Source organism: Cladophialophora carrionii, assembly GCF_000365165.1.
Source record: "Cladophialophora carrionii CBS 160.54 unplaced genomic scaffold supercont1.1, whole genome shotgun sequence".
Taxonomy (NCBI): domain Eukaryota; kingdom Fungi; phylum Ascomycota; class Eurotiomycetes; order Chaetothyriales; family Herpotrichiellaceae; genus Cladophialophora; species Cladophialophora carrionii.
Window position 1 is genome coordinate 325,592 of NW_008481816.1, and position 12,578 is coordinate 338,169.

The 12,578-nt window shown below is 54.2% G+C and overlaps 4 protein-coding genes across 4 annotated transcripts; 2 read left to right on the forward strand and 2 right to left on the reverse strand.

Moving 5' to 3' along the window:
- Window positions 1-1,077: 1,077 nt before the first annotated feature.
- Window positions 1,078-3,203, reverse strand: G647_00116 (uncharacterized protein; the record flags this gene model as incomplete). The annotated part of the gene is made up of 2 exons (XM_008723519.1): window positions 1,078-1,603; window positions 1,678-3,203. 2 exons carry the CDS (start codon window positions 3,201-3,203, stop codon window positions 1,078-1,080), a joined length of 2,052 nt encoding a protein of 683 aa, XP_008721741.1.
- Window positions 3,204-4,512: 1,309 nt separating this feature from the next.
- Window positions 4,513-6,862, reverse strand: G647_00117 (uncharacterized protein; the record flags this gene model as incomplete). Its single annotated transcript, XM_008723520.1, has 4 exons — window positions 4,513-5,510; window positions 5,563-5,596; window positions 5,650-6,660; window positions 6,719-6,862. 4 exons carry the CDS (start codon window positions 6,860-6,862, stop codon window positions 4,513-4,515), a joined length of 2,187 nt encoding a protein of 728 aa, XP_008721742.1.
- Window positions 6,863-7,521: 659 nt separating this feature from the next.
- On the forward strand, window positions 7,522-8,909 carry G647_00118 (uncharacterized protein; the record flags this gene model as incomplete). The annotated part of the gene is made up of 3 exons (XM_008723521.1): window positions 7,522-8,018; window positions 8,066-8,156; window positions 8,235-8,909. The coding sequence occupies 3 exons, from the start codon at window positions 7,522-7,524 to the stop codon at window positions 8,907-8,909; spliced, it is 1,263 nt and encodes a 420-aa protein (XP_008721743.1).
- Window positions 8,910-10,901: 1,992 nt separating this feature from the next.
- Window positions 10,902-12,127, forward strand: G647_00119 (uncharacterized protein; the record flags this gene model as incomplete). Its single annotated transcript, XM_008723522.1, has 3 exons — window positions 10,902-11,193; window positions 11,275-11,507; window positions 11,585-12,127. 3 exons carry the CDS (start codon window positions 10,902-10,904, stop codon window positions 12,125-12,127), a joined length of 1,068 nt encoding a protein of 355 aa, XP_008721744.1.
- Between the last annotated feature and the right edge of the window lie 451 nt (window positions 12,128-12,578).

Sequence of the window (12,578 nt, forward strand, 5' to 3'; positions counted from 1 at the left end):
GCAGAGCTAGAAATGAAAGCCTGTCCTCGGAACGTTCGGCAGCACCACAGGCCATCTCACACCCACTTGTTTCTGATGCTGAACAGGCGGCATAGACGGCGATGGAGACAGTAGATATATGTCTCATCTCTTTGTGTCTTTGTGCGGCTCCAACGGTCCAACATTTTCAAGTTGTTGAAAGCAGAAAACACAAGTGAAGGCAATATACAAGAAAGCAACTAAAGCAAGAAGAACGTACCCGTGGGTTCATCCTTCACACCTACTGCTTCTTTGAGCTCCTGGAAGGCGTTTTTGAAAGCTTTCCTCATGTTTGGCTGCTGAGGCTATGCTGTTCCCGGCACTACGAGCAGTCTTCGTGAAATGCGAGGTAAGAAGCGAAGAGCAAATGTTTGACGATAGTAGAGATACAGGCATGCAGGAGGATTGTCTGCGCGAGATGGATTTCTTGCTGGAAGAAGTGCCAAGCCCGGAACACCGCCCATGACGACGCGCCTAGGCGCTTGTTCTATCAAGGCTAGGCGCTCGGATAGGCGGCCGGATCGGCCCCGCGGCTACCGAGGACTTTATTGTTAGGCACCCTCGCACCCTCGCACCCTCGCACCCCAGGCAAGGTGTGGCTAGCTGATATGAATATGGATAGAGCATCCCCGGGTATCCAAGAGTGACGAACCCAAGACACCTCACTGTAGGATCAGAACAGTGACTCTCAATCTGCACTTATACCTATTGACGGTGCCGGGGCACTCCGTCCTGTGACTATGGCTGCAGAGACCAGACGAAAGCTGACGCCTGAGGATGAGGACTGCCGGGTTCGGTGCTTATGCATACTTATCGATTTTTGGACCATTCAGTGTGGTGAGTCCGCGGGTCGTCAGCAGAACAGAGGGCTACGACTCCATGCCCGGCTTGATTTTGATGTAGCGGCGAGACGCTCTCGGTAATCTGCGGCGTTTCTGTGTGAGCTAGTCCATGGACACGACTCCGTCCGGCGCTGCAGCCTGGATGGGCGTGTCGACTCAGTCTCGGTGGTCATATTCACACTAGGAGCGAGATCTGCACCTTCCAACAAGCTTCCCATCATGAGCCCATCCATGTTGCATAGTTGTCTTGGCCCACCCAAAACGGGATATCGAAACCTTGGAGAGGATCAAGCCCATCGTTTGGAAACATGGGCAATTCGGTCCCCAGATCCATACCAATGCCCAGCCCGAGCCACGAGTTCCCAGGCATGACATCAGGGTAGAGCGCCGTTTGTGCACCATTTGCTTCAAGTGCAGGAGTTTCGCACGATGCTGGAACGTCATGGATGCTCGAAGCTTGCTGACTGTGACCCTTTGTAGGAACATGCGGCGGTGACATGCTCGCCGAGCTGACGGGCTGCGCTGTCGATGGATGCATCGCTGGTACGGAGTCATCACGGTCTGATGCTGGTAATGCGAAGCGTTTACCGGATTGATGAGCAGAGGTCTGGCCCATAGATTGCTCCTTGCGTGTCTCGTCCAAGGTTGAGCGAAGGTCTCGGATCGCAACAGCGCAAGCTGTAGGCCAGACGTTGCCCCTCGCGGCGAGAGTGGTCAGAACGTGCAGCGCTCGGTCTGTGTTCCTGTTGCCCCCATGTCAGCGGACTGGACCGCTCTCGGCCGGTTGCCTACGCAAACCTTGACGAAACAGACTTACCGGACAGCAACATTATAGTCAATCTCCGACTCCAGTGCGGCATACAATATGATGAACGCGCTCATCCAGATCGACCATGTAAACGAGGGCCAGAACATGGGGAAATGTGGGTTTCGAGTACGGTCGGGTGGGTTGTAAGCCGGCATCACTGAATGAGCAACCATGTTCAGCGCTTTGATGATTGATTTTGAAGCCGAGATGCAGGACTGCAAGGCGGCTGCGTAGTTTGCGCTGGTCTTCGACGCAGCCAGCAAAGGACGATTGAGCGAGATGACAGATTCGTGTTTGAGCACTTTCAAGACGGTCTGATGGAGATCCGACAATGGCGTGTCATGTAACTCGGCCTGCTCGATAGAATCCTCGACTTGGTTCCACCATTGCGTCAGTTTTGCATTGATCAACACGGCTTTGTCCCAGCCTTCTGCTCGATATTCCACTCTCTTGTTCCGAAGTTCCATTATAAGGCCTCTGATTTCTGCATGCTTCGCTATCAGTGTCAGAAGCCTGAGGCGGCCATCCTGCTGCGACGAAGCATCGGGCGACGGGCTGTCGGGCCTCGATGTCGAGCCGTTGCTTCGCTGGAGGGTATGGATCTCATTGTCCGGGTAACATACGTCCACGTCATCATCACGAATCGTCAGTGGTAGGCCCAATGCCTGGCAGATGTGTCGATCGATGCAGTAGATCGACCAAAAGAGGCGTCTTCGAAGCTGCTGCTCTTCCGCCTTGAAGGACGCGAACCGTGCAGGACAGCGATGCAGACCCAGTTGGAACAACACCCTGATGATCAGGCCACCAAGTCTCGAAGCGGCATTCAGGCGTAGCATCGACACTAGGAACAGTTGCACACATACAGCAGCCTGAAGCGCCTGAAGGGTGGCTGGTTTCGACATCACGGCATGGACGCTGTTGAGTGCCTCTTCGAACGAGGTAAAGACCAAAGCCTTGGGGACAGGTCTGCTAACAGTGTTTGTCTGGCGCCGGTCCGCGAGGGCAATCGAGACCACGGCCTTGATGATTGTGACATCGAAGGGGCTCACCGCTGCAATGCCATTGTGTGCCAGGGTCTCGAATCTCTCCAGCATGCTTGGAGCGTGAAGAAAGGGGAACGGCGGGTGCCAGACGTCGAAGTAACTACTGGTCCAGTCAAGAAGGTCATCAAAGGTGATGGAAGTCGTGGGCGAAGCTGCGTGCCACTCCACTTCATGAGATTGCCATAGTGGTTTGGATGGCCCACTATCAGGGCCAGTGTTGAGTCGGTCGTCCTCTCCAGGGACGATGTTGCTCTCAGGTGTCTCCCCTGGAAAGTTTCTTGAGCTTGCCCTCGCATTCAGGGCACCATAGACGGAACGGATGAAGTGTATGCCACTAGCACTGCCGACAAAACTGGCGGAGTCTCGACCGGAGCCATCTCGCATGAAACCCACTTCAATCGAAGGAATCAACCTCGGCCGCTTGGTGGGCCGAGTCTCCTCGACACCAGCATCGCCGTTCGCAGGCGAGGGTATGCGATGCGACGCGTCCATCACCGACGCTCACCTGGAAGCAGGAGGAACTCTTGACGTGAAGAGAAGAGAGATAGATTGGTGGGGGCCTTGGGGACGTGCCGAGGAAGCCCGGGAAGCTGAGCCGAGGGAGTCCACGCCTGGAGGAAACTTTGTCCGGGCGCGCCTATGAATAAGCGTCTTAGGCTAGTTCGGTGGTTAGGGGGCTTCCTGGGGAATATCAAACACCTAAGGTACCCGGTACAGTCCTTTCCCCGGACAAAGTCTCAAATCATTATCCACTCCGCAACAATGGCCAGTCAACTTAGCAGCGAAACAAGACCAGGTGCCATTGCATGTGAATCGTGCCGCAGTAAAAAGTGCAAGGTCGGTTGTCTCCCAATCGCTTGTTGGCAAAGTTCTTGATACTAATTTCCCGCCAGTGCGACAAGAAACTGTGGAAGCTCACCAGTCCCCCGATCGTGGACTTCTGGCTAACATCTGCTGGAAGGCCAGCATGTACTCAATGCCTCAGCGCCGGCGCCTCATGCACGTATCCAGAGAGCAACAAACGGTGGGTAATGCCGCTTCAAGTGTATACAAGTGGTGGAGAATGTGCCGTTGACCTGAGAGCGCTGTCCGCGTCCCTACAGCGGATTCCCACCCGGATACATCGCAGGGCTTGAGAAGCGGCTTCTCGAGACCGAGCTCGCCCTATTCGATACTTTGGCGTTACTCTCCCAGTACGAGGACAGACAGCATTCACCGCGTCATAGGAACCCTGGCGCCCAGTTTCCCAACGGACATGCCTCCACAATATCCAGCGAGCTGCTCGCAAGCCACGTCACGCATCAAGCGAAGATATCCAGTTTGGAGGAATGGGCGCAGCTACCGCTTGCCTCTGAAGCGCAGAGGCGTAGATGGTTTGAGAAGAAGAGGACGGATTTGGAAACGTTGACTTCTGGGGAGCCATTGTCGGATGCGCCGAAATCACAACAGCAGCAGCCACAATTCCTGCCTTCCGCTGCCGTCAACGCTGCTCGCCTGGTGCGGATGTCCAGCTCGTCCTCTTCTGCGAACGGAACCTTAGATCCCTCATCGCCTCATCACCTGCAGACACCGAGTCAAGTACAAGGCCAGGGAGCCGGACAGCAACAGGGTTCGGCTTCACCAATAGCCGAGAGCACCAGTCAGGCCCAGCGACTTTCGGCGACCCAGTGGCGCCGGTTCTTCTGAGAAAGGAGAACCCGACTCAGGTCGGCATGCAATGAACATCTCTTGATCCACGTGGCATATTTCATCTTGTGTCAGCAGGGTCCTGCTCCTGAGTCGACGTGGTCTCTAAGCTAGCTCACGCAGCAGCCGTTCCTACGACAGCCTCATCCGTGGCTGGCAATCCCGTGCTGTTGATCTCGCGAGACACCCCCTCCCAACCATTCGTCGCCACCCATTCCCGTCCACCTGGCTGCTCAACCATAAATCCACTGAAGAATTTTTCCATGCTCTCGTAATCATCCATCTCCCCGACCCAACTGACATACTGATCCGGCCGGAGAATAACAGCACATCCTTTCTCCCTGTCGACGCCGTAATGGTTATACGCGTCGCCATACCCTTCATGGTAAGAGACATCGTCGACAAAGATCTTCCAGTAGTCCCAGCCGTCATTGTCGTCCCAAGGATGGAAGACGGGCGGGAAGTCGAAGATGGTGACTTCCTGCCGAGGGGCGGAGTGCACCGAGAGGAGTTCGAAGACGGAATCGTACCGTTTGTTGGGCGGCGTGAAGCGGGTCAAGAAGGATGTCGAAGAGGAGAGCTTCTCGCCCAACTTGTTAATCTTGGTCCTCTGGTCTGGGTTCTTGATATTGCCTGCGAAGACGACGACACGCCACGTGCCGTTGCTCTTCAGCAATTCCTGGAAGTGCCATGGTCGTGCATCGGCTTGGTTGAGGACTTTGAATGACGGCATCCTCATCCCGACCTTGATCTCCGTCGCCAGACCCTGGTTGCTGATGACCCGCAACTTCTCCGCGCCGAGGACTTCTGTGCCATCGCCTTGCTTCGTGCTGTCCCCGGACTTGGCGATCACGATGCTAGCGCCATAGTCGACGGCCACGCCGCTGGCAAAGAGATTGCCCTTTTCGAACGCGCGCTTGAACTCGTCCATGGAAATTCCTTCCTCATCGAGGACGTCTTTGGCAGGTCGGCCGGAGAAGAGGCGCGAGAACCGGTGGTCGAAGTCAATCAAGTCCTGCGCGATTCTGCGGCGTTCGGATTGGTAGGTCTTGAGGATGGAGCGGTCGCTGGTGCCGTTGACGACGCTCGCGACTTTCCACCCCAGGTTGAAAGCTAGGGTAAGGTGTTAGCAATCTCCTTGTTGGGAGAAAGACATTGTTCTCACCGTCCTGCATACTCACGTTCATACCTTGACCAGCCTGCCTCGGGTGTCAGTCATACACTCCATAACCCGCCCATCCAGAGGACATACCTTTGGGCTGTGAGTATGCACGGCGTCACCCGCCAAAAAGATTCGCTCCTTGAGACTGAAGCTGTCTCCTACCCTCTGGCCGATCTGATAGGCTGTCCACCAATCGCAGTACCGATACGTGATCTTGTATGGTCTCATGATCTTTTGGGCGCTCGCAAGGATCGACTCTGGGTTGATCTTGCTCCGGTCCGCCTTCTTGCCACCCCCAGCATTCTCGGTCGTCGTTAACTGGATGTATAATCGTACCAACTTGTTCTCTCTTGGGATGACCATGACGCTCCCACTGCTCTCGCTGTGGATAGCACACCTCATTCGGATGTCAGGAAAGTCCGTGATGGGTACGATGTCAAGGACTCCCCAGATGTAATCGGTACTTTCTCCCTGGAGTTTGAAGCCGAGTTGATTTCTGACCCAACTGTGGGCACCATCCGCGCCGAGCATATACTTGGCCTTCACCGTTTCCTCCCTCCCTGCCTTTGCTTGCAGTAGTTTCGACTTGTCAAGCAGTTCCTGGGTATCATCAGAGGAGAGGTTGCTCCGAAAGAGCCCGTCCTGCAGTCCGGAGCCGTTGAGGCTTGTAGCAGACTGCTTTGGAGTTGCCTCCTGCTCGGTCAGGTGCCGAAGCCTCACAGTGATCGGATAGGCATCCGTGTTTTCAGCCAGGCTCTCGTCAAATTCTAGAGAAGTCGGGAGCACGCCGTGCTCAACGCTAATGCCATCCTCCCAACCCGGTACGTCTTTCAGCGTCCTCTTGGAGTTTTCCGAGATAGAGTCTAGGAAAAATCGCTCGATGCGACCTTGATGTAGAACGACTTGCTGAAATCTCGAAATATTGGGAATGGTATCGGGGATGCGGTCAGAGCGATGGATGATTCCCGTTTTTGGGTCTGGATTCCATAAACAGATCTCCAGCATGTGGTTCGACTCTATCCAAGCCCGGTGCCCAAAGTCGAAACTGTCGAATATTTCAAGCGTACGGCATTGGAGTCCGTCTGCTTGACCATTAAATATCTGATGCAGCGAGTGAGCCTTCTCAGTTCGCTGGGGATCGTCGGTGAGGCTTGCGTACCTTGGTCCCTCGTTTGTCCACGATCCTCGTCCTGATACCACATCGGCTCATCCAATTTGCCATCATGAGCCCTGCAGGGCCTGCTCCAACGATCAAGACATCGACCTCCGAATGGCCGTCTGCGTCACCTGCTCTTTGCGCCATATCGGTCGAGATCTACCCAATTCAGTACTTGGAGACCTTCGAAGCAGAAGTTCCTGGGTGACATGTAGGCTCTTGCAGAATGCTTCATAGTCAATGCTCCTAGATAGCTTGGAAACCTATATAGACGTAAGGCTATTCAAACCGGCGCGTTAACCATCGATCACACGGACGAGGTACACGGAACTGACGAAGCAGGCTGTGGGGTAACGGATCCCCTCGGTTGCGGCACCGGATCAGAGGACAAGGCTGGCTCAGCAAATCCGGGGAATGGTGCCAGAATTGGTTGTTTCCTAGCTGTAATTAATCCATGTCCCATTGGTTGATGTCGTGCATCACGCTTAAGAAAGTCCGAGCTGCACATCGCCCTAGACCGTCATTCCGGTGCGCGGCGAATTTGACATCCTCGTCGCGTTGCTTGCCCCAAGAAGTGAGCCGGAACATTGGAATCCTGGAGACCCCCGCATCAAGCTGATCTCCAGCGGAATGCCAAGCTAGATGTGCATGAACCTCCTGTTAACGTTCCCACATCTTGTTGGTTCCAATCGATCCAGATCAGGCTCGACTGTTTGCTGCCTAGGCGCAATGAAACTTGCCCCTGGCTTCAGGACTCGGGACGGACCAGTTGAAGTCCACTGAGCAGGAAACGATCCGATGCGATAATGCCGGGACGGTGGGTCCGAGACGATTCTCAAAGCCTCTACTACCTCGACGATGAGGACAGTATTGAGGCAATCGCTGAAGCGGTCACCGAACCGAAGTGGCGGCAGCCTAATGTGCGTCGCCAACAGAGACATACACATACCCGAGCACGGCGCCTGCCTCTTCATCAACGAGGAGCCAAAAGTGTTAATGATGACCCGATTGTACGGAACCAGAAGAGTCCGAACGATCGCCATGTAGCGTCGTCACCAAGGCGCGAGCCGGAGCTTGAAGATGACTGCGACGAAATTATGCTGCGGAATTCCATTCTCAAGAGGAAAAGATCTCTCGTATATGCTGATCGCACAAGTCTGCTTGACCAGCCTTTCGTTCAACCTCTGTCAGGGCTCAATCTGGTCATGGGGTATAACACGAGTCTGCCAAGGTCCCGCATGGACATGTACATCACTGTACTACGGCAACTGGTTCGCTGCTGCTCAGAGAGATCTGTCTTGGGGTAAGGGGTGAAAGGGATTTGCTCTTCGGCACCGCTAATCTTTCCAGTCATGACTTGCAACGGGCTATAACTGCGGAAGCAGTGCTCTGGGCAGTGCGAGAGGCGTGGCCAGCGGCTGAAGGGTACTGGAATTTGACTGTAAGTATGGCCAGCCACGAGAGATTCAGGCTTTGTGGAATGGAAGCCTATATGCTGACTGGATCTGGCGTCGAATAGGCTACCTTTCGAGGCTTTCTCTATGCCGAACTCTGGCGAAATTTCCCTTGCGAGCGGTCGTACACGCATCTACCTCCGGCGTACCGTCCTACACGGGCTCAGTTGGCGATACCTCATTCACCAATGATAGACTGGATGCCGTGGCCAGATGTTCGAGATATGGCGATAAAGTTCCAGGATCAGATAGACCTCGATGACTTATTCAGGGTGGCGATCCACAATCTTGTCGCACACCGGAGGGGACTGGGACGGAGAAGGCAATCGTTCCAACAGGATGTCCTCGAACCGAGCCCCAGAATCATCGAGGAAGTGAACGACGAGACCTCGTTCCGTGTCTGGGATGTTGTTTGTTTGGAGAATGTCAGAAGCACAAACCCCTTAGCAGCAGAACCCGGTCTGGAGAAGAAACCTGTGCTGCGCACGCCAGAGTTGCGGGCCCTATCGCGAGCATATGATCTTCAGTATGACGAATTCGACACGCAAAAATTGGACGACGGGTTCTTCGAAGCGTATCCCTGCCTATATGCCGATACCGCAGCTTCAGGGTGGAAAGTGAGAAGCTTTCCCAACTTGCGACAAGTGGATGTCGGTAGGCCTGTTACTTTGACTCGGCCCGCTGTATTCCGCTTGAAGTCGAAGATCGAGGCGCTGGTTGGAGCCCCAATCGAGATTTAGCATCAGTCGGAGCCTTCTCAAATTTCAAGCACAAAAGTCCTTCAACCAACTTCTCGCATGCAAGTCGACTGTGTTACTATACAGTGCCTCAGGCAGGTCAAGCAGATCTGGTCGAGAATCTGCTCTCGCCCAATGTCGTTGATAGAGTATGTCTGAGTCGTGATTTGCTCCCGAATTACCACACGTTTCAGCAGATTCAGTAGCAATGGCGTAGCTCGGAGCACCTTCCAGAGAATCGTGCTGCGCGGCGCTGATGTGGAGACTATGTTCCTTGTTGTAAGGTCCGGCACAGACGTGTTCATGGTTGTTTCCAGCAAGTTCCGGCGGAACGTCAATGTCTGTTTCATCCTCGACATTGGCGCTCGGGGTCGCATCGGGTATATTTGGGCGTCCGGTGGCAGCAATCTGATCTGAAATGGACCCGCATGGCTCAGGAAGCGTTATCGCATCATGCAGTACTTGGCTGTCCTCGTCGACGGATGCGTGTAGCTGCTCCAAGTCATCGTCTTTGTTGCCTTGCTTCGGTTGGCTGCCTCGGGCCGGTGATTTTGCATGAGATGAAAGATGTCGCAGTAATGAGTCTCTATGACCACCCGATATGATTAGCCTTTTCGAATACATCTCTAGAGCACCATTCCCTCACTGTCTTGTGAATGACCGAACACAAATTGGACAAGTGAAAGGGCGGTCCGCCACATGGCTTCTCTTATGCCTGCTCAAGTGGTCATTTCTTTTGAAAGACCGTGAACACACTGTACACTGATATCGAGTCATGCTAATGGTAAGTGGAGGTCCGAAGAAAATCTTTCGAATCTGAATTTGCAACTTCTTCGCTGGTAAGTCCCAGCTGCCAACGAGATACGGATAGAAGTGAGGATTGCAGTTTGAAGCAATGTATGCCGATGGCTGTGTCTGCATAGGCAATTGGCGGTCATTGCGGCAATTGAAGTTCTTATGAGGGAACATTGAGCGACACCAACGAAGTCGGAACTATTGAGGCGGGTATAGCCAATGGTGCCGTACCGCCCGCCCTATTAGTACGGATGAGTATAGCTACCCAATACGTCAACATACACACTCGGCTCTCCCGCCTCTTCCGCTTGTTTGTCTATTGTACCGACTAATACTATCAGGTAAACTGTCGATTCTAGCATGGCGGTCCCCTCAAAGTCTAGATTCCCGGCGAAATTGATGCTCCTACGCGGAGACCACGAGACAACATCAGTCCACCAGTCGAAACTGCCTAACTTTGAGCTTTTTCTGCCGCGACCTTCGAAAGAGCGCGGAGACACCTAGACTCTGTTCTCACCTCGATCCCCAATGAGACGCGCACCTCGATCCTGCCTACTGGTCCAGCTCGCCGCATGCCAGCCCTCCAGCTGACACGACATGGCTATTCCGTCGAGCGTGTTCCCTTTATCGCGTTATCCCCTGGAACCCCGTGATTTTGGCCTCACAAGCAGATGGCAATGTGAGACTGTCAGACTCGACCAGTTCCCGTAGCTAAAATCCCGCTTCTATATCCCTCTCAGACTGTCCCCGTGTGCTACAGTCATCCCCACCGACCCCGGATTCCAGCAGACCGATCGGCGAACTGCGGCACACGACCCGAACTTACGCGAGGCGGCAAGGCCTGCCGCTTCCTGGTGTGCCAGACGAAGCCCAGCCTACTCCGTACTCCTGCGCGTCCTGAACACGACTTACTTTCTTGCGGGGTCCAGAACTGGTATGTAATGGCCCATGCTTGCCTATCTGGGACTGGAACATCCGGACACTCATGTGACATCGAATATCATACCACTACCGAACCACTGCCCTGTCTAGGACGCAATGCTATAGATCATGCTAGCATAACACTTGGTATAGATAGCGCGTCATCTGCGAGCACACGACCTCAGCGAGCCAGCAAGCTATGTATGCTACTCATGAAGCAACTTGAGAATTTAGCACCACCTTTCCATAAGACCCCAGTCGAAAGTCGAACTATTTCCAATGTCAGCCTTCTTCCACGCTCAACCACCACCATCCCCGACAACAGCACGCATTGCCATTATCGGTACCGGCAGCGTTGGATCTGCCATAGCGTACGCCCTCCTCCATGGGTCTCAATATTCTGACCTCCTCCTTGTTGATGCGAACCCCGACAAGCTCGACGCACAGGTGCGTGATCTCTCGGACGCAGCATGCGCAGAAGGAAGTAGCACCCGGGTGAGACGCGCCACGTTACGAGATGCTGCGGGCTGCGATGTCATCGTCATTGCCGCTGGTGTGAAGCGGCGGAGAGGTGAGTGTGCCGGCTATGGCTCGCTGGTGATTGGGTCCTGCTTTCTGGGATCCTCACAGTCAAGCTGATCCACACTTCCAGCCGAAACAAGAGTCCAACAACTCGAGTGCACGACCGCCATCCTCCGCCACATCATCGACGGGATGAAACCGTTTCTTCTCCCCTCGACCATCCTTTTGGTCGTGTCAAATCCCGTGGATGTACTCACCACGCTGGCGTACAGGCTGACGGACCTGTCAAGCTCGCAAGTCCTAGGTCTGGGGACGTATCTCGACACAGTCAGGTTGCGGAGAATCATAGGCGAAGAGCTAAAGGTAGGTCCTTAGCGGCGCAATGCGTCGTATGCTCCGAAAGACAATAGGATTGACCACGTTCTCTCGACTGGGCACAGATTTCACCCGAATCCATCCACGCCGACATCCTAGGCACAAACGACGACAGCCTGCAAGCCGAATCCCCCGCCTGGTCCACGGCCGTCATTACCGGCCTTCCCGTCAGGGAGTCCTCTGTGGTTCTCCCCGACTTCAGCGCCACCGCCGAGACCGAGCTGGCGGCCCGATCCCGGGAGGAAGGCCACCTGATCGCCAATGTCAAAGGCGCGCCAACATTCAGCATCGCGTCGTCGGTCGCGCGCATCATCTCCGCCGTCTTATATGACAACAAGGCGCAGGTCCCGCTGTTTGGACGCATGCCGGACCACGCGACCGCCCTGCCGCCGGGACCCATGCCTATCAGCCATTTCCAGGAGAAGCTAGGCTGTTGCATCAGTCTGCCGGCGCTCTTGGGCCGTGAGGGCGTGGTACGGACGGTGCAAGTGAAGTTGGAGGAGCGGGAGGAGAAGAAACTGGCCAGGGCGGGAGTGAAGGTAAGAGAGACGGTGGAGAGATTGTTGGGAGACGGCACTATAGGTGGTAAGGAGGAGGAGGAGGAATGATAGGTGACGGATCTGGAAATGGTAAGGAGGAGAAATGATCACTTCTTGCTGGTGCTACCCGTGGTCCAGCAGCAAGGTCGCCGAGACAGGAAATTTGTAAGTCGTAGTGTGTTTCGGGGTATATGTAAAAACAAACATAATCACAAGTGTAAGTACCTAATTGTGAGAATAATGATTGATGGTTACAAGCAGAGCCAAGGGAAGGCAAAACTGACAAACATAATGCTGCGAGAGCACCTGTGGCAGATTCCTACATGTATCATGTACATGCTGCCCAAATCATGAGCGATGAATTCCTGCCTCCCACGGACGCGACGTCGCCATATACCACACGTATAAGATTGCTAACGAACACTATGGTGCCATTCATATTGCTTATGTCAGTGTCAATGTCAGTATCAGTATCAGTATCAGTATCAGTATCAGTATCAGTATCAGTATCAGTATCAGT